Source organism: Monodelphis domestica, chromosome 7, assembly GCF_027887165.1.
Source record: "Monodelphis domestica isolate mMonDom1 chromosome 7, mMonDom1.pri, whole genome shotgun sequence".
NCBI lineage: Eukaryota > Metazoa > Chordata > Mammalia > Didelphimorphia > Didelphidae > Monodelphis > Monodelphis domestica.
In genome coordinates, this window is record NC_077233.1 from 380253 (window position 1) to 403599 (window position 23347).

A 23347-nucleotide genomic window follows, 5' to 3' on the forward strand; every position below is an offset into this window, starting at 1 on the left:
CCGATGATTATCCGGCTCCGCCTTTCTCCCACCCACGTGCCCCCGTCTGATGCACGGACGACCCGCCGCCTCCTCTCGCCCAATGCTCTCCTCACGAAGCTCCCGGAGGACACAGGCCTTGTGGGGGTGTCCAAGCCCGGCACTGGCATCTCCACAGGGAAAGAGGCAACCGGGAGGTGTGCCAGGGGGAGCTGGCAGAGGGCAGAGGCTCTCTGATGAGGGAGTCGTCGCCCGGCATGAATGCCCGAGAGGCCACCCGAGGCCCCTCCCTCTGTGGGAAGGTCCCGGATCCCCTGGAGAGCCCCAGGGTGGGGGAGGGGGCTAAGCACCGTCTCATGGAAGCCCAGGGCCCCCAAAGGAAGGGCTGGCTGCAAACAGGGGTCCTGGGAGGGCCCCCCCAAGGCGGCAGCTCGTGTAACGTTATGTACATTTTATTGCAGGTATGCACGACGGGCAGCACAGAACCATAAATACACAATGGCGGGAAGGTGAGAAGAAAATGAGGCGACATGGGGCGGGGCGGCGCGCTCATCCTGAAGGGGCGCCAGAGAAAGGGCGGGGCGTCGTGCCCGGCTCGCTCGGAGTCCGTCTGTCCATCTCCGTGCCGGGGGGCGGGCTGCTCTGGGGGGGCCCGTCCGACCTCGCACCCGGGGCCAGGCCTCCCGGCGTCCGGCGCAGGCCCGGCTCGGAGAGTCCCGCGGAGGCAGGGCGGCCCGGGGGAGAGCCAAGGAGCCGGCCCCCGGCCTCTCTCGCTTGGGCCTCGGCCCCTCCCCGGGTGCGCCGCCCCCTCCAGCGAGGCCAGGGCCGAAGAGCAGTGGAGGACAGGCTCCGGCATTCCTGTTTAATCAGTATTAAAAAGGGGACACTCGTAACACTGGCGGGGGTTAGTGGGGGCGCGAGGCGCGGCGGAGCACGATTAGGGGCGAGGAAGGCTTCCGTGTCCATGACCCGAGAGTAATACTGCGTCCTGGCCGGAACCACTACGTGACGGGGACATGCAGGCTGCGCACAGCCACCCGGGCAAACGAGGGGGACGCCCGCTCGGCCTCGGCGCGCTCCGCTCGCTAGCTCTGCCCGGGCACGTCGGCCGCCACGCCGGGATCGCTCCCACCCGAGCCCGTCTGCGCGCGCTTGATGTACAGATTTAACAGCTTCATCTGCAGAGAGGACAGAAGGGGGATGTCTTTCACCAGCCCCTCCCAGCGCCCCCCCCAGGCCGCCCCTCCCAGCGCCCCTCCCAGCGCCCCCCCCCAGGCTGCCCCTCCCAGCGCCCCCCCAGGCCGCCCCTCCCAGCACCCCCCCCCAGGCTGCCCCTCCCAGCACCACCCCCTGCCCAGGCCGCCCCTCCCAGCACCCCCCCCCAGGCTGCCCCTCCCAGCACCACCCCCTGCCCAGGCCGCCCCTCCCAGCACCACCCCCTGCCCAGGCCGCCCCTCCCAGCACCCCCCCCAGGCCGCCCCTCCCAGCGCCCCCCCCAGCGCCCCCCAGCTGCACGCACCTTGCTCCCCGTGAGCTGGCTGAGGTGGGGCTTCAGCTCCTCGCCGATGACCGCGTGGATGGCCACGAGGCAGAAGACGCAGGCCTTGCGGACGCTGCTCTCCGAGTTGTCGTATCCCTGCAAGAGGACGGAGCGGCCTGAGACCTCGGCCGAGCGGGCGTCCGGCGCCCCTTCCCCGGCCCGCTCCGCCCCGACACACTGTGCCCGTGTCGGGCCCGAGGGTGGCGGCTGCCCGGGAGGAGCCTGCCCGGGCCTGGGCTGCGTCTCCTCAGACGACGGGGAAGGGGCCGCGGACGGGCAGGTCGCCGGCGCCCGTCTGTCCCCGCCCAGCACGGGCCGACCAAGGGAGCCCAGCACCGCTGGTGGGCAGGGGGAGGGGGGAGGGGGGACACTCGCACCCCCCGGGGAGGCCGGGGCAGAACCAGAAGCGTCAGGGGGAGCCCACGAGGAACCCCAAACGGGAGGATTCAGAGAAGGCCGGACGGAGCTCCGGAGCCCCCCACTCGGCCGGAGGGACGCGATGACCGTCCGAGGCTTTTACGTGGACGACAGACACCAAAGCGTGTTGGGAAGTCGAGCCGCCGGCCCAGCCGAGGGAGACGCCGGCAGAGCTGCACACGCTCCGCCTGGCCCAGGGTCGGCCGTGTCCACTCGTGTCCTTGGAGGCTGTCCTGACTGGACACGGGCCCTGGGACGGGCGCGGCGGTCACCGTCTCGGCCTTCTTTCTCTTGGTGCTCATCCGCTGCCCGCCGGACGCCTCTCCAGGATCGCTGACCCGACCGCTTCCCGGCCGGGGTCCTCGGAACCCTGGGCCGACGGGGGCGGGGGGGGAGGGCTGGAGGACTCGAGCCCTGCCCTGACAGGTCTCCGAAGCGCGGCCCGCCGGCCTCCCTTACCTGGACGAGGCCGGGCACGATCTCGGGCAGCAGCTGGGCCAGCGTCTCCCTGGACACGCGCTCGGTCACCTTGGTCTGCATCTTGATGGCGGCCAGGTTGATGGGGTAGTCGGCCGTCTGGATGATGGGGCAGAGCACCTTGATGCACTGCTCGGGGCTGATGGACGTGGCCAGCATGGCCGCCGCCTCCTCGGCAGACCGCACCACCTGGGGGGACAAGGGCCGGCCCGTCAGCGCCTCGCCGTGCCCCTCCCCAGCCAGGGCGCCGGGGGCCGCCTCCTCGCCCGTTCCCTGGGCTCTGCTGGGACATCGGGCTGGGGGGGGGGGGTCACAGGCCTCCACCCCAAGCCCGGGTCGTGCCGGGTGGCTCAGTGGTCAGAGCCGGGCGTAGGGACAGCCTCGGACTCCTCCCTAGCCGGCATCTGAGGCAGGACCTGAACTCGGAGCTTCTCGACTCCGAGCCAAAGCACACCTCACGGACAAGGCCCGGAGAGGCCCGGCCAGGAGTTTGGGGATCCGGCTGACCCTCGGCCGAGCCGTCCGTCTTGTCTCTCCTGTCCGGCCTGGCCAAGGGGGACCCGAGGCCCCGTGGGCATGCCGGCAGGAGGCGAGCGTCTGTCAGGGCAAGGGGGGAGAGGGCGGGGGTTGGAGGCTGGCCCAGACCTCTTTGTGCGGGTCCTTGTGGGCCTCGAGGGTCTTCATGATGGTCAGCTCTGCGTAGTTCTTAAAGCGGGCCGGCTGGTTCCTCAGGATCTCTCGCAGCACTCTGAGGGCCAAGGCTCGGACTGAGTGCTGAGGAGAGAGGAGAGGGGCGGGTGAGGAGGGGCCGAGGCCTGGGCGCCCCGCCCCGGAGGCCGGCCCTACCCACTCCGCCCCGCCCCCGAGGCCGGCCCTACCCACTTCGCCCCGCCCCCGAGGCCGGCCCTACCCACTTCGCCCTGCCCCCGAGGCCGGCCCTACCCACTTCGCCCCGCCCCCGAGGCCGGCCCTACCCACTTCGCCCCGCCCCCGAGGCCGGCCCTACCCACTTCGCCCCGCCCCCGAGGCCGGCCCTACCCACTTCGCCCTGCCCTACCCACTTCACCCCGCCCCTGAGGCCGGCCCTACCCACTTTGCCCTGCCCCCGAGGCCGGCCCTACCCACTTCGCCCCGCCCCCGAGGCCGGCCCTACCCACTTCGCCCCGCCCCCGAGGCCGGCCCTACCCACTTCGCCCCGCCCCCGAGGCCGGCCCTACCTCTCTGTCCCCCAGTGTCTCGAGCAGCAGCAGCAGGATGGTCTTGAAGTGCTCGTCCCAGACCCCGAACGCGTCCTCCTGGGTGAGCTTGAGCAGCTCGCACAGGGCGTTCTTGCGCTCCTCCACGCGCTCGTTGTGGTTGGACAGCTCCTTGAGCAGCTCGGCCACCAGGTCTGAGTGGTCCAGGGACAGGTCTGGCCGGGAGAGAGACGGAGGCCGTGATGACCAGCCCCGGCGGACCCTCCCCCGCAGGCCCGGCGGCCGGCCCGGCACTCACCATCGGGAAACTGGTCGGCATCGTCGTCGAACATGGCTTCCTTCAAGGCCGACTTGTTGAAGGGGCCGACGCCGTCGGCGTAGTTGTACGGGTTGTAGTCCCGGGCGCGCGGCGAGGAGTGGGGGGCCGTCGTGCCCAGCGGCGGGGGCTTGCCGTCCGGGGCGTCCCCGCCGGCGCGGGGGTCAGCCAGGCCCGGCCCGCCGCCCATCTGGCGGGGCGGGAGAGAGACCCGGTTAGGGACCTGCGCCAATCCTCGGCCGGGATGGGGCACGAGGGACGCTGGGCTCTGCCTCGGGCGACCTCTGCTGGCCCAGAGGCAGAAGGGGCAGCGCAGGGGGCGGCGCAGACCCACGAGCTGGCAGCGAGCCCGCCACTCACCGTCTCGCCGTCGCTCTCCCTCTTGGGCTCCCTCCGCAGCGGCTCGTTCATGTCCTCCTGGCTGCGGAAGCTGAAGTTCTGGATGGCCTCGGTGACGCCCCGCAGGGAGCTGTAGATGTCCTCCGAGTTCATGTTCTCCGTGTCGTAGTCGAAGGCGCTGCCGGACGCGAGCTCGGTCAGGCCGGGTCCGCTCTGGGGGACTGTCCCAGGCCTTCCCTGCAGGCCCCACGGGCACCAGACCCGAGCTTCCCCCCCAGCCTGGAAAGGGTCCAAGGCAGCCGAGATCAGGAGGGGGTGGGGCCGAGCACCTCTTACCTCGGCAACAGGGTATTCTGGGCCGTATTGGTGGGGGACGTAAGAGGACTGGACCAATTGGCCGGTGAGCGAGGACTAGGCCTTGTCAAGGGACTCCCCATCGACCCCTACGAGGGCAAGAAGACCCCGTCGGCCATGCTGAGGGCAGCCCCGGGGCCCACCTCACTCTCCCCAGGGCCCAACACACCCAGGACCGCCATCTTGGTCCTCCAGAGGGCCCTTCCTATCACCATCGGTCGACTCCCCCTCCCGCCTCCTTTCTAGAAGGCGGGCTTCGCCTAGACCCCTCCCTCCGGGACTGCCGGCCTTCGTCCCCGGCGCACCTGGCTGCCGCCGCCGCCGCCGCCGGTGTTGCGGAGGTGATTGTGGAGGAGTTTGGTAGCACCATCCTGAAAGGTTTTTGGTAAAGCTCCCAGCAGCATCGTAAACTCGGGAGTATTGAGCTCAAACAAGGAGATGAGCACCGCCTGGGCCGCCTGCGAAGAGGAAGGGCCCGGGGCCGGGTGAGGGGAGACGATTCCCTGAGCCCACCCCGACTCTTTCCAGGGTGTCGCGTCAGCCCCACAACCGGAAAACAAGCGCACTCGTGGTCAAAGAAGCATTTACAGCCCTAGCTCTGGGCTCGACCGTCAGCACCCAGGGTGGGGCTCCACTGACCACGCCATCGTCCGGCAGGCCCGGGGGTTGGGGGCTCCAGCCTGGAGGTACAAAGGATGACACAACTGGACTCAACCCCCCCAAAAGCCCCACAGGGCTACGGGACATGACATTCTAGCCGCCTTGGTTCAGGGACATTCAAGAAAAGCCAGCTTGGAATCATCTGTGCGACGGATCTGGCCAGCGGGCTTTGCCCTCCATCTTGGTCCATGCACCTCGCAGGGGCAGCTCTAGAAGCAAAGGTTACACGTGCTCTCCATCGTCATCTGTTCACCCCAACAAAGACAGCTCTAGAACTAGGGTCTGGCACCGCGCTTCCTCATTATCTGTGTACTCCAACATGGGCCGATCGAGCGGAACCATTCTTGAGGTACAGCAGAGTGCGCTTCGCCTTCAAACGGAGGCCGGCAGACCCACGGAGAGCAGGTTGGCAACAGTCCTGTGACGGCCTCATAGGCAGGGCCAGGGCAGCCAGCATCTCCTGATGCCCAGAGCCTGTGGAAAAGTCTGGTGCTGGACTTCTGGCTGTCCCTAGAAAGCCTGTGAACCTGTTAGCACCCCAACCTGCACTGGGGAGAGAGTTTCTTCCTCTGGGAGTTCCAGTGCATATCCCTGATTGCTCTAATAAGTATTCATTAAAATGATATTATTTTTGGGATCACAGGGGAGGGGAAAACCGGTCCCTTGGGTTACCCCCTCTTTCATGCCTTCCTCCCAGGGGTACTTGCCTCGCCAAGCGCGTGCGCAGAGGGCAAAGGGGCTGAGTAAGCCTTTGGTGAGGCCCAAGAGCCATCTAGAGAAAACCCCTCTCTCAGAATCAGTGGATCACCCACACCTGAAACACTAAGAGCTACTGGGACCGGACCTTCATTTGATGAACCCATCGGACAGATGTGGCCCGGGCTCGTGAACCTGACCCTTCTGGCTGCTACTGTGTGGCCTAGAATCTTGGGACCCCCTCCAGGCTGGGAGAGATGCAGTTGATGCACAGCTGAAGGAGAATGGCAACCACGTATGACTATGGAATTGCTTTGGGATCCCCAAAGGTCCTTTGTGCAAGCTCGGACCCAGGAGGTGATCCAGCCTGAGATGTCCCCTGTGCTCACAGGAGAAAAAAAGCTGTCTTATGGGTGAATGACATCTGTGCTGTGAACTTTAGATTACTCCACCCTACTTAGTCTAACAGAAGAGGAATGTCTACACCCTTACTTAAGGATTGTGTTGAGAAGGATGGCCTATGACAGACATGTGCTAGCAAATGACAAATCAGAAACAACTGACAGACTCCTGGGCTGTCCTAAGTTTAAGCTACCATTGGTACATGTGAGACGCAGGAAAGTGATGTAAAAACTGTCTATATATTTCATGCCACTTCCTCTCTCCAGTCTCTTTCTCTATTTTTTCCCCCTTTCTCCCAAAAGTTTAACTTTCTTCCTTTTTTTTCTTTATGTTTTTGGTTTTTGCTTTTCTCTTCTTTTGATGATGGACTCATACACTCCCAAAACTCAACCATGCATCCTGAGCTGAACTGGATGTTTCTTAACACCCACTTCAAGGGGGATTGTATTTTAATAAAAATTCAAGATTTTGAAATTTTGTTCGAGAAAAGATCTTCAAGGAAGAAGATTGCTAACTCCTAAATCCAGAGAATGAACTGTTGCAGAAAGATGCCAGAAAACCCACATTACATCAAGATCAAGAATGAACCTTGGGGTGTGGTTGATTGAACTGAAGTTTGATTGAACATTTATTTGAATGTATACTCTTATGCCAAAAGGGGACTGCCCCCTAATTGGTTTTTGTCAATGCACTCAGCAAACATTGGTTTTGCTGTCTGTCTTTTTTCTATCTTCCTCTTCTAAATATTGTAGTTTCCTCTTAGAAAGTGAAATTCTGTATGCAACTGCAGTTATAAAATTTGGAGGTGCAGGATGATTATGTTTAATGATCAATTGGGGAGACTAGTCTCCCAATCATCATCAGGGGGGATTGTGAACTTTAGATTCCTCCACCCTACTTAGTCTAACAAAAACAGGAATGTCTACATCCATACTTAAGGATTAAGTATTTAGGAGGATGGTCTATGACAGACATGTGTTAGCAAATGACAAATCAGAAACAACTACAGACCCCTGGGCTATCCTAAGTCAAGCTTAAGCTACCATTGGTACATGTGAGATGCAGGAAAGTGATGTAAAAACTGTCTATATATTTCACGTCACTTCCTCTCTCCGACCTCTTTTGGCAGAGAGGTGGCTCAGGAGGCAGCTTGCTGAGTGTTTCATGGCAGCTATTGTCCGGGTTTGGCAGAGAGTTTTCCTTGATACTATACTGGGAGAAGCTTAGTAGCCTAGTTCAGGTGAGGCATCTTCACTGAGCTCTCTCGGAGTTTAGGCTGATTCTTTTCTCCTTTACCTTCCAAACACTATTCTCTTAGAAAAGCCTCTAATCTTCAGAGACCTTGTGGAGGAGGACTTTGAACTCCCCCTGGCACAGGCCAGGCAGAAGAGATCCTATACCCTCTTTCTCTCTTCTCCTAAATTCCTTCCCTCTATATTAATTAAAATCACCATAAATTTCCAAATTGACTTGGGTATTTTATTTTGGATTTTCTCTGGCGACCAAACTAATTTAGATTAGGTCACAACCCTAAAATTATCCTTACAATCCTCAGTCTCATTGGCGAGCCCCTGTGGGGTTTCTCTCCATGGTGGGTCAGGACCCTCATTGGATGGACGGCACAGCCCTGCACTGCATACTGTTGGCTGCTTCCTGTCCCCCACAAGGATGGAAGTGCTAGGCAGGCAGAGGGGCTTCTCGCTCTGTACTTGAGATGCCATCTGCAGTACTTGGCCTAGGCCAGGACCACCGTGGGAACCCTCAGTGATGTCTGTTTCCCTCCATCCTCCTTTTGGAGGTGAAAAGCAAAGCACGAAGAGCCTCCTCTGTTCAGCACGTGCCCTGCTTTTAGCGTGGGGGAGTGGGTTCTCTGGCAAGTCAATCTGGCCAGGACATGTCTGGGGGGGGGGGGTGCCTGGAGCCCCAAGTGGTGCCCTGGCTCCACCTGCTTCTGACTGCGTTTTCATGGGATAGTCTGTGGGAACTGACCCTCTCACCCCGGAAGCCCCCATGCTCTTGTTCCTGCTCGGACCACAGGGACAGGAGGAAGAGCCCAGGAGACATCTCATCTGAGAGGAGAGCTAAGCCTTGGCAGGGTGCCCCACTCCACAGATGCTGGGCAGTTGCAGGGCCTCCATGTCGGCTGGGACCCTTTCGGCATGGTGAGGGTCAGGACCCATCAGAATGGGCATCCTCAGGGACGGTGGCCTGTAACTGTACAAATGGAGGCTCTGATGCCTTTGCACAACTACCCAGGACATGGAGCCACAAATGCTGGGCAGGGAAATAAAAGCTTGCTGAGATGAGTGAGGCCATAGCAGGAGTTTTCAGCAGTGGGCATTCTCCCAGGCCCCTCAGGCATCCTGGCAGAAAGAGACACTCTATGTTTCAACATTGAGGGAGAGAAAAACCTGGGCATCCGGCAGGCATTTACTGCATGCCGTTCTCCTGGGCTTGATAAGCAAACAACAGCCAATGTGTGCATGTGAACCGCCAGACTGAGCCAGGCACCAGGAGGAAGGTGTGTGGAGGCGCCCAGGGTCACTGTGTGTCTCTGCCAACAGCTACAGAGCCTGGGCCTGCACTCTCTCTACCAACGCAGGCTGGCACTTTCTCTTCTTCCTTACCTCCCCCAAATATTCCTAGAGCGCTGCCAAGGGACAGAAGGAAAGCTCAGCAGTCTATCCAAGGGGAGGGAGCTTGTCCAAGGAATGGCTTAGGCCGGGTCCAGAGCTCTCTGCCTGCAGCTTGCTGTCCCCTGCTCAATGACTGGATTTGTGGCAGGTGCAAGGGTTGCCAGATGATGGGTATGACTTGAACCTGTGTGGGGCATCTCTGACTTCTCCTGAGACACTTATCTGTCCTTGTCTTGAGCAGCCCACAGTCATGCCGAAGCCTGTTCACCTCTCCAGGCAATGCCAGGGGAACGCCAGAGGAGAAGAGCCAGAAGAGCCCTAAGAACATCCCTCTGTGCTTATCATTCATTCAGAGTCCCTGGCTATGGTGGGGAGGGGTCTGAGCCAAAGCCTTGAGGTGACAGCACCGCCCAACAAACACCCCAGCTCGATGCCACACTAATCCAACGGGCCCAGGGCCCTCAGCAGATTGTAGGGTCATTGAGGGCAGAGCCTTGTTGTCCCTGTCTCTTACACTGGCACTAAAGAGAGGCAAGAGTCAACAGTGGAAACCCCAGGCGGTCCCAGGACCACCAAGTCCCACTACGTCAGGGACGTCTCGAATCGGCCCTAGTCTGGGGAGGAAAACTTCACCGAAGGAAGGACCACCTTTCGCCCACTTCCCTGCAGAGATGCCTCAAGATGAGACCAGCGAGGGGTGCTCTGGGGACAGAGCGCTACCCTTGAGGCAGTCCTGTCTCGGAGGGAGTAACAAAAAACCCCAGAAACCCTTACACCTGGCAAAGACTTGTGAAGAAACGCTGCCACCCAAGGTTGATGCCGACGGTGGGTTCCCGATCTCTTCCTGCCTGCGCCAAGCTATCGGCCACCTCCCTCCCTTTGGCCGGTCCAGCGAAGCCTCCCACTGGCTTACTGCCACCAGGCCACCTCGGCCCAGACTGTGCCATGGCCAGAAACCTTTGCTGGCGCCCTGCCCTCTGCTCCCCTCTGTACAGCCCATTAGAAGAAGAGCTCCACAGGGGCCTCTGATGAACGCCCGTCCCCCCAACCTCCTGGGATCAGGAGCCTCCTACAGACCGCCGTCCTAGGGGCTTCTTGGGCATCTTCCAGAGGACAGGTGGCCATGGACTCCAGGATGGAACCCAAGGAGGGAGCGAGCCTGGCAGGGAGAGTCCTGCAAGGGGTCCCCGGCAAACTGAGTTTACAGCCCCAAGTCCAACTGGAGGCAGGGCAGGGCTTCCTGGGCCCGGGCAGAAGTGCCATGTCTGTTCCCCTCACCCCCAATGCATCCAGGGTAGCAGTCCTGGTGGGCACACCCTGCCAACCCCCTGACGTGGGACTGCGCATTCTGATTCTAAGAGGGGAAAGGGCCCCTTGTTGGGGGCAGCCGATTCTTACACCCATCTGGGAGGGACGGAGCTAGAATGATCCCCATTTCACAGGTGGGGAAATGGAGGCAGGCAGAGGGCCGCGCCCAGGCTGGTACTCCCCCTCCAATGGCTATACCTTGCGAACGTCAGAACTCTTAGGTTCCGTGGTCCAGGTGATGATCCGAGACACAGCCAGGCGCGTTTCGCTGGAGTTGACAAAATCCCCCGGATCCATCTGCTGGGCCAACGTCTCGATGTATTTGAGGATGGCAACTTTGACCTGCGAAGTTGGGGAGGGAGGGAGGGAGGGAAACCCAGTTAGTGCAGGCACGTGGCCTGGGGCTTCCCATGTGGAGAGTCTGTGCCCTCGTTCCTAGTCATCCCTGAACGTGCTCAAGGCGACAGAAGGAAGCGAGGGAGGCGAGCCCTGTAGGCAGCGAGGCTGGGAACCTGCCACCCTTCTCTAAGGCTACCACCTGGCAGAACCTCCTTAGAAAGGCCTTCGGGGGATCCAGGAGCATGCTCGGCAGTCTGGGTCTGGAAGGAGGAGTTTAATTATTGTCAAGAGCCCCAGCCCATCCAGATGAGATTCAATTCCACAAGCAATGAGCAAGGAATTCGCATCGGGAACTTTGGCACTTGGCAAAGGCTGGGTAGGAGAGCGGTTCTCTTCTGGGGCTCTTGAGCAGTTTCTGAAAAGCAAGGCTACAGGAAGTTTGAAGAGTATTTCGACACTGGGAGGATGGTCGGTGACTGCCGGGAAAGATGAGTTCGGAACCTCTTTAAAGCAAACATTAGGGGCAGCTGGGGGGCTCAATGGACGGAGAGCCAGGCCCAGAGTCAGGAAGTACTGGGTTCCAATCTGGCCTCAGACACTTCCCAGCTGGGTGACCCTGGGCAAGTCACTTGACTCCCATTGCCTAGTCCTTACTGCTCTTTTGCCTTAAAACCAATACACAGTAGTGATTCTAATAGGGAAGGTGAGGGGTTAAAATAAATAACACAAACATCACCATTCCAGAGACCCTGGTTTGAGGGTTCCCCAAAGTTTGAAGGAGAAAACAAGAGATGATAGCCAGAAAGGAACAAGCTCAGATGTGTTTGCATGGAAGTGAAGAAGCATTTACAGGGAGCCCACTAAGTGCCCTCTATCTTGTGAGTCTTAAAAATTCTCAGACTCTACCTTAGAACATTTGGTTAAGGTCATTCCCCATTTTAAACAATGGAGGTACTTAGTCAGGAATGTATGTGAGAACTTTATATTACTCCACCCATACTTAGGCATACTTTAGGGGAAGATAAATTTGTAAACTCCTTACTGAACAATGAAAAGTACTTAACCCATACTTAAAGTAAAGCTAAAACCCTTAACCTGGGTCTATTTTTAGATCTAATACAAAAAGGTGCCAAGTACCTATGAAGGTCAACTTAATCACTAAAAGGTCAAGCAAGCTTAGCAAGAGGTGTGAGGTTTTAGTCGACCCAGAGAAAGTGATAACAAGGTGTGAATTAAGAATGGTCAGTCCTGTGAAAACGCCTACTGTGATTGGTAGATGTGAAAACTTAGGGGAGGTGACATAGGAGAAAATTCTCTTTAAAAGGAGGTCAGAAAGGCCTCTAAAGGTAATTCAGCTTTGGAGTTGAATTGGAGACTAGTCTCTCTTAAAGCTCTGGCCTAGGCCTCTTTCCCATTATTTCCTCTTACTCTCCCTCTCCCTTTCCATAATTCTTTATTTGTATTAATTAAAAATCTCCATAAAACCCAGCTGACTTGCGTATATTTAATATTTGGGAATTTTCCCATGGCGACCACTTTATTTTTGATTTAACTCAAGACACTGTCTTGAAATCATATTTTCGCAGTCACAGTTTAAGGCAATCACTCTTTTGTCTGTTACAATCTCTCATCATAGCTATTTTAAAGGCGAGAAAATGGAGGCAGAGGTGAAGTGATTTGTCCAGGGTCATACAGCCACTAAGTATCTGAGGCCATATTTGAACTCAGGTCTCCATGGTTCCATCCCTGTCCTCTGACTGCCTAAGTTACCTAGTGACAATTCTGCAAGAAAGCAGCGCCAGGGCCAGCTCAGGCCTTCCCTGGAGGAGTCTGCAGAGTCTGGCCCTAACATCAGGTTGGAAGAGAGGAAAGATGCTGGGAGAATGCACCAAGACGAAAAGGATTCCACGACAGAGAGGGTGACGGAGCCAGAAGAAGAGAAAGATCCGCAAAGATCCGCAAAGATCCACAAGCCAAACTTCTAGGGAAAACATGCCGAGGACACAGATTTGGCGAGAATTGCTGGAAGAGGAAAAGCAAGAACACTTTGAAAAGAGGAAACCACAACTTTAAAGGTCAGATGAGTAAGAGTATCAGAGGAGGAAACGTGGAGAAAAATGGGAAACGACAACCCAAAAGACAGCAAGAGGCTTCCCAAAACTGACTCCCCCAAACAAGAAGGAATGTCCAAACAGAGCCAAATGACGCAAAGTTATTAGAAAATATAAGATGGCAGGAGTAGAGTAGTGAGGGAGCACAGCAGCTGGTAGCTGTATGCCAAAGAGAAGGACTTCAGGATCTCTCTCCCTCCCTCTCTCCAGAGAGAGAGAGAGAGAGAGAGATTGTAGTTCTTTCTATAGTAGCAAAGAATACAAAACTGGGGGTTATTCATCCATTGGGGAATGGCTGAGCAAGTTGTGGTCTGCAGTGGTGATGGAATACTATTGTGCTATAAGGAATGATGAGCAGAATGAATTTCAAAAAACCTGGAAAGACTTCCATGAAATGACGCAAAGGGAACTGAGCAGAACCAGAAGAACATTGGACACAGCAAGAACAATATTCTTTGACAAACTGTGAATGACCTAGTTGTTCTCAGCAATGCAGGGATCCAAGATAATCCCAAAGACTCGGGATGAGAAATGCCATCTGCCCTAAAAGAAAGAACCGATGGAGTCTGAGTGCAGACAGAAACATACTATCTTTTCTTTCTACTTTTTGTTTTGAGATCTCTTCTACAAATGACTAATATCAAAAAATGTTTTATATGGTTGCACATCGACATCAGATCATTTATTGTTGCTGGGGCAGAGGTGGTAGGGAGGGAGAGTGGGAAATGGAGAGGGAATCTGGAACTAAACTTTTAAAAAATATTTTTTAAAAATGTAAATTTCACCAAGTGATCAAAAAGAAAAAACTGACTCTCTAAATGCCATAGTCAAAAATAGGGCTAGACCTCCTGTTTCAAGAAATCTTAACAGAAAACTGCCCAGTTCTCTTGGAACTGGAGGTGCAAAGAGAAAACAGAACACAGTCACCTCCTGAAATGAACCCCAAAGTGAAAACTTCCAGGAACATGACCAGACAAAAATCCTGAGCTTTCAGGTCAAAGAAAAATGATTTCTGGCAGTCAGAAACAAAGAAGTTCAAATCCTAAGGAACCATATTCAGAATCACACAGGACTTAGCAGCCACTACTACTATGTAGCAGAGAGCTTGGAATAATACAATATTACAGAAGACAAAGAAAGCAGGCCTAAAAAAAGAATAACTTATGCAACGAAACTGAGTTTTGAAAAATGGATCTCTAATGAAATAAAGGACTTCCAAATGTTCCTGATAAAAAGACCAGAACTGAGTAGACAAAGAGTACAGAGAGGAGTCAAGAGCGGCAGAAAAAGATCAACAAGAGGGATGGCAAGGGAATACTGTAATGGTAGAAATTTTAGGCTTCTGGGAGAGGTTATAATATTGTAATGGCTAAAAATGTGGCTACAGGATTTATGTAATATTGAACAATGGCCGCCAAGGAATTTACTTATGAAATTCCTAAAATGAAACACTCAAGTCAGAATGGAGTTTATGGAGGTTTAATCACACTGGGAGTAGAGAAGGGAGAGGGAGAGAAGGAGAGAAGAGAAAAGGGAAAGGGGCTACTCAACCTCTGACCAAGGCAGAGGGAGTTTTAGGCCCAAAGGCCCAGGTGGAAAGAATCAGTCCTTAACTCACGTGACCGCTCTGAAGGAAAGCTGTCTGCGGGCGTCCTCCCTCTCCAAGCTCCTCACACCAACCCCCGTCTAGCTCTCTCCACAGGAAGTCCGCAAATTCCAGAGGCTGTTCCCTACCTCACTTCCTGTGTCTCACAAGTGCCAACGGTTGGCTCTAGCTTGGCTTAGGACAGCCCAGGTGGGCAGTTAGTTATTTCTGATTTGTCATTGACTAGCACATGCCCGTGTAGTGTGGGTGTGCACAATTTTTGGGTGCTAGACCAAGATGGAGACTTTTAAAATTCACAATACAAGGCTCAACGATCTCTTCTGAGCCCTGTCATCATCAGGGGACATGGAAAGGATCTAATTACACAGAGTACCTTGGGTTGGGTGGTTATGTTTTGATGATCTTAAAAAAGAATGGAAAGGAAATAGGGAAAAGAATACCCTTGAAGGTGATAAAAAAAAAATTCAAGGCTTGCAGATCTAAGGGAAAATTCATCAACTCTTTGCCATCTTCACACAAATATTTTAAACATGCAGAGTCAGGTGTCCAGAATAGAACAAATGGAGCCAGCAAGCCTCACCTCTTCAGAGGCAATGATCTCTTTACACCTCTGATAACAACAAAGCCTCACAGAGAAGTACCTGCAGTGGACAAGGGAAGAGGAGCCAGAATCATCAGGTTCCCCAAAAGCTGACCAGGTGGTCAGGGAGGCCAAGATAGAGCTTCTGATGGAGACAGAAGGAATCCTTGTATCCAAATGGGGAACTGATCTTGATTTTCACCATCCTTGCGGCCAGGACACACATCTCATTAGCATCAATTTGAGTACGAGATGGTACCACTGGCCAATATGGCGTGGTTGTACAGAATCTTAGGGTACCTGATCTCTGCCAGTGTGGGTAACTGACCATCAGGGAGAACATAATTCTCTTCCAGGGAAAGGACCAGCTGAAGCCTTCCAACATCAACATCTTCTCACTGATGAAGTTGTAGCATCTTCCAGTCAGGAATTTAATAGGAAGTTCATCAAAAAAACAAGTGAATAAGAAAGCATCCATTAAAAGCACGTGCCTAGTGCTGAGGAAAGAGATCCAACAGATCCAAGAAAGCAGGACAGCCTTTGTCCTCCAGAAGGTGATTGGGGGAAAACCATGCATAGAAGCATGGTTTGGAGACTGAGTAGGGTGTGCCTGGAGGTCTGGTCAAAGCTCTCCCCCAGAGCCCAGGGTGGTTACTGGGGCTGAGGATGAGGGTCAGGGGGAGTGAGGAAGAGACCAAACAGTGGCAGAATGGTTTGGGAGTGGTGGCTGCCAAGTGAGCAGGCCAATAGGATCCAGAGGATGGAGAATCTTCCTAGATGGCCACAGTGTGAACCACAGCATCCTTGGAGTCCATCAGAAGACCCATGATACAACCATGAGCATATATGGATAACGCAGGCCAAATGGCACTTTGGGGTTGTAAAGATTATAATTGCAAAGTTTAAATTCTTTTTGAGAAGAATTTTAGGTAAAGAAGATGCTACCTCTCCGAATCCAGAAACTGAACTGTTTGGAGAAGACCCCATGAAGATGCCTGCAGACCACAAGCTGCATGAGAAGATCAAGAATGAACTTTGGGTGTGGTTGATTGAACATTTACTTGTATGTATACTTTCATGACCAAGGGGGCTGCCCCCTAACTGGCTTTTTGGCAATGCGTCCAGCAATTGGTTTTGTTGTTTTTTTTTTCTCTTATCCTCAAATTACTGTAATGTTTAAGTTGATTATGTTTTCATGATCCTTTTTGGGGAAACTTGTCTCCCCAGTAACGATCAAATGGGGGTATGCAAAAATAGATTCGAACTCTGGACTTCAATCCCCAGAAGCCCTTGCTCCACTTCCCCAGAATGCTTTGTATTCTCACGTGGGCCAAGATCAGTAGGGATTTAAGCTGATTGCAAAGGCTTTTGTCTTCTCTTTTTGGACTTCCGTTTTGGAGCAGATGCGTCTCTTCCTTGATGTGAGGTTATCTGGCCTGGGCCTCTGGACTAGGCACGTGTTTTTTCTTATTCTGTATTTTCTTAATCTTTAACCTTTAATAAAACTCTAAAAATATAATACTCCTTGCAGAGAGAAACTAATTTCTACCTGCCTCAGTTCTCCCCTAAATTTTAATCTTTACAGTGTCCAGATATCTCCCTTACACTGAGTTGCTTCCTCATGGAATGGTCTTTTGGGCTCGCACCAACCACTGCACCTGGATGTCTGGAGCACCCCCAAATTTGTCAGTATGAGCAGCTGCAGTGTGTGAAGACCCCTGGCAGTCAGAACTCCTTCCCAAAACGTTCTGGATTCTTCTGGGCAGTTCCTTATAGCCAGAAGGGTCTGTGGAAAAGTCTTGGGGAGGTCTCCATCTAGCTAGCTCAGAATGTATGCCCAGAAAAGCCCAAAGACTTGGTGTCCTTTAACAGGAACTAGCTAGGAACTTGTCACCTCTTCTCCCACTGGTCCAGCAGAAAGCCCCTTGAAAGCCCTGCATGCTCCTGGGAAGACCAAGCAGTCGCCTCCTCCTCTCCCAAATGCCTCTGGGGTTCCTTCATTCCAAGTGGGCAATGGCTGTTCTCCTTTGAGTGACACCCTAAGCTCCTGGCCCGGGTCTCCAGCCCCCCCCTCTTTTCAGTTCTTTTCCCACGTTGCTTTCAGCCTGACTTGTTTTTGAGCAATGCTTCATGCTCCGATCCACCTGGAGAAGGGAGCGGTGTTTGGCGAGCCTGGACGTAGGCTGTGACAGAAGGACCAAAAGAAGAGCGGATGTTTCCCTGTCCTTGAGATTTCTAGAAGGAGAATGCAGAGTTCTGGGCTGTCTAGCTTCGAGGCCCCCCACCCCCACGCCAAGGACTCCAGCTCCACGTGCCCTCTGACGTTCTCCCCCAAAGTGCTCTCAGCCACGCGCCTCCTCTGCCACCGGAAGGAATGGGGAACGCCGAGGATCCACGCCTCATCCATCCGCCAAGCCTCCCAGACAGAGGGAGATCATTGCTGACCACTGATAGCAGGATGGAAGGCCCCAAACTTGACCAAACTGGAGAACTAGGAGGGAGGCTAGCCAATGGGCACAAATGTGGGTGATGGAGGCTCCCGGGAGAAGCGCTAAAACTCGAACAGGCTGTAAATCGCCAGCATCAAAGGGAGACGCCAGAGCGCCCCACGTTAGAAAGAAGCTCCGGGGCGGCGACTTCCCAAAGGGACCATTAAAACCCCCCATGAGGGGAGATCTCTGATATAGGAACAGGCCCGATGATGCGGGGAAGGAACAAGGTGGGAGGAGATCGCTGGACAAGCGTGCCGAGGGGGGAAGCTATCTGTCCTTTTCTAAGACCCACTCTGGGAGGCACGTGCCGACGAAAGGGACGGAGGGGAGGCAAGCAGGATCCAAAGACAGGCCTGGAAGGGGCTCCGCAGTAAATGGCTGGAGAATGCCTGGGCTCAAGAACAAAGGAGACAGACACACGGGAGATGCAGCCCAAGCAGCCCCCAGAGGCCAACAGAGCTCCTGAAGGAGGTCTGAGCAGGAGGCGCCAGGACAGAGCAGCTGGCCGTGGGGGTAAGACGGTAATAAACGACTCCTGGCTCCCCCCCAAGCCAGCCCGCGGTGAGAAGGCTCCAAAAGGCCAAAGGTCAGCATTTGGGCTGTACCAAGTGGACGCGGGCAGTCAGAAACACCTGCACAGAGAACCGCCGTTCGCACCCCCAACCGCCCGTGTTAGAGAAGCGCCGCCAGCGCCGGGGTCAGTGCCGGTTAGGCCCCAAGAGACACTCCAACCGCGCGCGGAAGGGGCAGATAAGGGCATGCTCCAGGCTTCTGCCACGTTAGTTAGCAGTCAAAAGCAGCCTTTGTGGGGGCCGGGCCGGGGCAATGCAGACAAAAACCTTAGAGCTCCCGGGGCAGGAGCGCAGCTGGTCCCGCAGGCTTGGCTGGACTGTCTGAAAGTTTATAAGAACAAAACGCACTCACTGAAAGAGCTCGTCACCGGAGGAGCGGACAGCAGCCTCTCTGCCGGCAGGCGCTTACCTTCAGGCTGGGCGTTTGGGTCTGGTCCACGGTGAACCTCATCAGGATGTTGAACTGCAGGTCGTTGGGGAAGGACTCTCTGGAAGAGAAGGCATCGCGTGAGACTGGGCGCAGCGGCGCGAGCCCAGGGCGGGCGGCCTCAGAAAGACACGGCCACATCCGGCGCAGAGGCCGGGGGAGAGGAAGCCCCCCAGAAAGTGGCTGTGGGCGCGCACCGGGGTCCCTCCTGTGCCCCAGCGAGGAGGCGGACGCTCACGCAGGAAGGGCAGCACGGAGACGAGCAGCCATCCCGCCAGGTCCCGGCCCCACGGAGCACGGGAGGTGGCTGGCAGCGGCTCCCCCGTGGACCATTTAAGTGAAGGGGGACAAGGCTCTCGGCGAGGTGCCGCCAAGGGCAGACCTTTGGTCTTGTCAACGGGGACAGTCTCCTCCGTGGGGAGGGCGGGATGAGGGCAGCACGCTCTTCTGGGGAAATCTGGGAACGAGAGGGGACAGCCTGGAGGGCGCTGTTTGCATGGTGAAGTCCGGGAAACAGACCCCAAGCCTGGGACAGAAGCAGGCACGACCCAGGAGGAAAGGCGAGGCTCAACGCTTCTCTACCAAAGTGGCCCAGCTTGCCTAGGACGGCTTCAGCCTTCAATAGGGAAGAGAAAGCGAGAACGAGGCCTCTCCCGGATGGCATTGTCGCCCACGGGAAGGGAGGGGCTCCTTCCCTGAGCTTGGGAGAGGAGAGAAGCTGGGCGTACCTGCCACAAGCCCAAGATTCTGGGGGGCAGACTCGGGCGGACGAACGAGGTGCAAACGCTACAGAACTGAGGGGCGGCCTGGCCAGGAAGGAAAGGAAACTCCCATCACGAGGAGGAAAGAGGGAGGTCTCCGAGGGAGCGAAGGGCGCTTGCAGAAGGCTCCAGGGAGGGACAGGTGAGGGGGGAGGAGCCAGAGCATCTCTTTCCCCCGGGGCCACGCGCTGGAAAAGAACAGAGCCAGAAGGGGCTCCAACACTCCTATGGACAGTGCGACGAGAGGAGATGGCTGGCAGCGAGGAGGCCGCTTAGTCATGGCGGCTCAACGGACTTCCTGTGGAAGCTCTTCGGGCGGGGTCGGTTTGGGCTGGGCTCAAGGGCGAGCCCACAACAGGAGCCGGTGAGGAGGGATCAGGGCAGGAGGCCTCCCATGAAGGGTTGGCCCGGGGCCACTGCACGCGGTTAGCAACAACAGGCTGGAAAAGGGGAAAGCCACGAGGACGGACGCGTGCCGGGGCAGCGAGAGGCCTCCATCTAGCCTGGGGCTCTATCGAGATGGGGAGGAGGCTGCATCCCTGGCACCAGCATCAGGACAGAGAAAGGCCTTCCATCGCGGACCCTCAAGGAAGCTCCGGCTCTCTTGAAGGGCCGAGCGGCTGCTGTGTGAAGAAGTTGGGGGGAGCGACGGAGAAGCGCGGGGGCTTGCTGGCACCCTCCCAGACTGGCCTGGGCCCCTCCTTCCGGCCCCAGGGCCGGGGCCCCTTCCCAACAGAAGTTCTCCCCATGGCTAGCCTCGAGCATTTCTTGCCTCTGCAGCCCCTCTCCCTGCGCCGTGTCTTGGAGGCTGGTCCAGGCGGCACCTCCCCTACGAAGGGCCATCAGCAGAGAGCTTTCCCAGCTACACGGCATCTCCAGAGAGGGTGGAGGAAGCAGCTCAGAGTCACTGGAAATACGGCGCCGCTTCCTGACGGCAAGCCGGCCTCGGAGGCCGAGCGAGCCCTTCCGGGTGAGTGGCCTGCAGTGCTTGTGAAGCGGTCCTGCTTCAGCAGCATCGGGAGGAGGCGCCCCCTAGGGGCAACCCCACCTGCACGTGCCACGGGCCGACTCCTAGTCACTAGAGGAGGGCCGAATCAGCTCCTCTCTGGGCCTGGCCCGGCCCTCGGCACCATGACGAGTCACAGGCTCGCCCAACCTTGCAGGCGCTGCAGGGTCCGGTTTGGAGCCGCTCTGGACGCGGCCAGCAGCGGACTCAGGAGCCCCGGAGACATATAGCCTGGCTCTGCAGGCCATCGCAAGGCCCGCACCACTGCGAAAGCCTCCTCCGGCCCTCCTCAGGGGAGCTGACCACAGTGTCCGTGGAAGGGTCAAGGAGAGCCGCGGCATCGCCCTGAAGAAGTTTCTGTGGCTCCGGACCACGAGGCTAAGAATCAACGTGGACCGATCCGCCGCCGTCATTGCAGCGTCCTCCCTGGTCTGCGTAGACACCACGAGCAATGCCGGAGAACGTGACCCCCCTCAGGGACCCTGCCCAAGGGCCAGCTTCAGCGGGGAGCACGTGGGCCCGCAGCCCTCCGGCTCCCGGAGGAGGGTCTTCTCTCGGCAGCTCAGCCGCGCTAATGGGTCGAGGCGCCCTGGAGGGCTCTTCCACAAAGCCGGCACGTCGCCCGGGCCTCCCAGCATCCGTCCCTTCCGGCCATGCCCTGGCACGGCAGCCCCCCCAACTTATCGCCGAGGACCCCGGGAGCCCCCCCGACGGACCTGAGCCCGAAGCACCGGGCTACCAACCTGTGGGCGCCTTTGCGGAGGATGTGAAAAGAGGGCAGAAGTGGACGAAGGGGGTCGACAAAGGGATTACCTGGTGATGTCGAGGGCCTTCTGGACTTTGGCCTGGACGGAGCCGAGCAAATCCGCCCCCATTTTCTCAGCAGCTGAGTCAGCAACACGAAGAGCCAGTCCTGCAGGTCGTCTTTGTGCACTTGGAGGAAGTCCACCAGGGTTTCCAGAAACATGCTGAAGACCTGGTCAGCAGAGATGGGGAGAAAAGGGCTGGGCAGAAGGCGACGCTGACCCTCGCTCGAGGCTCAGCTCACAGGTGAGACAGGAAGGAAGAAAGGAATCAGAGGCACACGGAGGCAGTGATTGGCAGCCAAGCAGGAAAACAATCGGTCTCGCTTTTCATCGGGCTCTGCGATAGAAGAGGACATCTCAAACATGGCCGACTGCCGCCAGTTTGACAATGGCTATTCCATGCAGCATCCCTCGAGAAAGAAACCCGCCATGATGGCTGACACACCTAAGGTGGCCGGCGCGCTCACGTGCTCCCGATGCCGAGCCTTCACAGCAAGGACTGAGGACGAGGGCGGGCAGCGGCCCAGCCGGCCCATCAGGAAGCCGCTCAACGGCGCCTGGACACGTGAGGACCCACATCCCCGGGGCCTTCCCCCCGGGCCACCCGCTCGCTGCAGGGACGGCCAGGCAGGAGCGGCCCCGGGGCTGGATGGCTTTTGGTTGGGAGGAACACTGTCCACGGGGCACGGCTCCACTGGGACTAACTCGGCCCGGGGCCTTCTCCGAGGCCTGTCCCGTTCAGACAGCCTGTGCAGTAGCCGAAGGCTCCGGAGGAACGCTGTGGCGGGGGGAAAGGCCCTTCCTGCTAACGTAATGGCTCAACGCTGGGATGCTGTTCATGTTCTGGAAGCGGAACAGCCGGGAGATGTGGGGGCACGATGGGAGCCAACCCGACGGCCTGACCCCAGAGCCAGAGCGAGGAGAAAAGGAGGGCGCGACGGCAGACACTTGGCCAAAGCGGTGCCCGAGCCGAGGCCTCGCGGAGAAGTCGGCCCTCAGCACACACCGGACCGTGGACGATGCTCGCTTTGAAGATGGATGGGGCGGATGTCTTATCAGCGCCTCCTCTCCCTCGATGGAAGCTTCCTCAGAACAAGTGGGCCCCGGGTCCGAGCAGGCCCGAGCAGGCTCTGACGGACGCTACCTGGGGGAGAGGGGAGCAGAGGCGGGCAGTTTGGGGGAAGGGAGAGGGCCAAGGTCCCAGGGGGCCGTCTCTGTCCTGAAAAGATTCCTGGAAAGGTGCCCAGCAGAGACAACTGTCATCGGCTTCCTTGCGCCTCTTGCACCCCAAAGCTGTCGCTCTCGCAGCCTTTTCAGAGCACTTCTCTGCCCTGCGGTCTGCGGGGAAGGAGTTTCCGACTGTCCTTCCTCTGTGGCCTTTGATGCAGACCAAACACAGCAAGCCGCTGATGCCAGGACATGCAGAGTGCTGGTCATGATGCTGAGCAAGCTGCTTCCTGCTGCCTGCCTCAGTTTCCTCATTTATAAAATGGGCATCCGAGCAGCAGCCCCCGTCTTGGCCGGTTGTTGGGCACATGGCAGGGACTGCGTCCATGTCTCTCCCCTCTCTATCCCAAGAGCTTCCATTTCCAAACTGGTTCTTGAGAGCCTTCTGGCTCCTCAGGGCTGGACCGCTCCTTTCTCCAAAAGTGAGGCCTGAGAGGGGGAGCGTGCTGCTCCTGAAGGCTCGGTCATGGCCCCTGCGCCGTCAGCCTTGGGGGATGCTGATCAAGACCCCAAATGCCAGCTCCTCTCTCTCTACCACAAAGCAAATCACGTGCCTTTTCTGAGGGCTAACGCTTTTGTTCCTGCAGTTTGCTCGCTTCCCCCAGCCTTTTTCTGGCCCGTGGACAGGCAATTCTGAGGGCTGCTTAGCAGACCACCTCCCGCGCTGGCACGGTTTTGGCTGGGGTGCTATGGACTTCCGGACCTCACTGTGGGCTGGTGCCAGGGCCTGGGCCTTGGGGGGCTGCGGGAGCCGCGATCCCAAAGGTAGTCCAGGAGGTAGGTGGGAGGATGCGCACTTTTGCTTCAGCTCCCCCTCCTCCTGCGATGAGGTCTCTGGGCTCTTTCAATCGTGTTTGGCGGGAGAACCCCTCCCCTTCTTGCTGCTCGTTTGGGGACTCCTGTCCTTGGGAGGCGCTCTTGGAAGACCGCTTGGGAAGGAGAGCCAGAGCGGCTCCACCCTAGTGCCGCTTCTGAGACACGGGTTGGCACGGGTCAGGAGGGGGAATCCGTCTGGGCAAAAACCCAGCCTTCTACCCCCCCCCATTGTGTGGGCACGGCCTTCGGCACGAGGGCTGAGGTGCCCAACCAAGACTCTCACA

The 23347-nt window shown here is 57.2% G+C and overlaps 1 protein-coding gene across 1 annotated transcript in view; it reads right to left on the reverse strand.

The window, feature by feature from the left end:
• Positions 1–415: 415 nt before the first annotated feature.
• LOC100012789 (CLIP-associating protein 2) overlaps positions 416–23347 on the reverse strand; it is a 27661-nt gene continuing 4729 nt past the window's right edge. Inside the window, exons 2-14 of the mRNA XM_056804000.1 lie at positions 21028–21190; positions 18430–18508; positions 18288–18341; positions 10519–10662; positions 4924–5076; positions 4601–4707; positions 4286–4442; positions 3908–4115; positions 3631–3824; positions 3059–3187; positions 2396–2602; positions 1499–1615; positions 416–1157 (exon numbers count right to left, since the gene is read on the reverse strand). Coding sequence (XP_056659978.1) covers positions 1065–1157; positions 1499–1615; positions 2396–2602; positions 3059–3187; positions 3631–3824; positions 3908–4115; positions 4286–4442; positions 4601–4707; positions 4924–5076; positions 10519–10662; positions 18288–18341; positions 18430–18508; positions 21028–21089 — 1704 coding nt within the window. The 5' untranslated portion in view covers positions 21090–21190 and the 3' untranslated portion in view covers positions 416–1064. The remainder of the gene's footprint in view (positions 1158–1498; positions 1616–2395; positions 2603–3058; positions 3188–3630; positions 3825–3907; positions 4116–4285; positions 4443–4600; positions 4708–4923; positions 5077–10518; positions 10663–18287; positions 18342–18429; positions 18509–21027; positions 21191–23347) is intronic.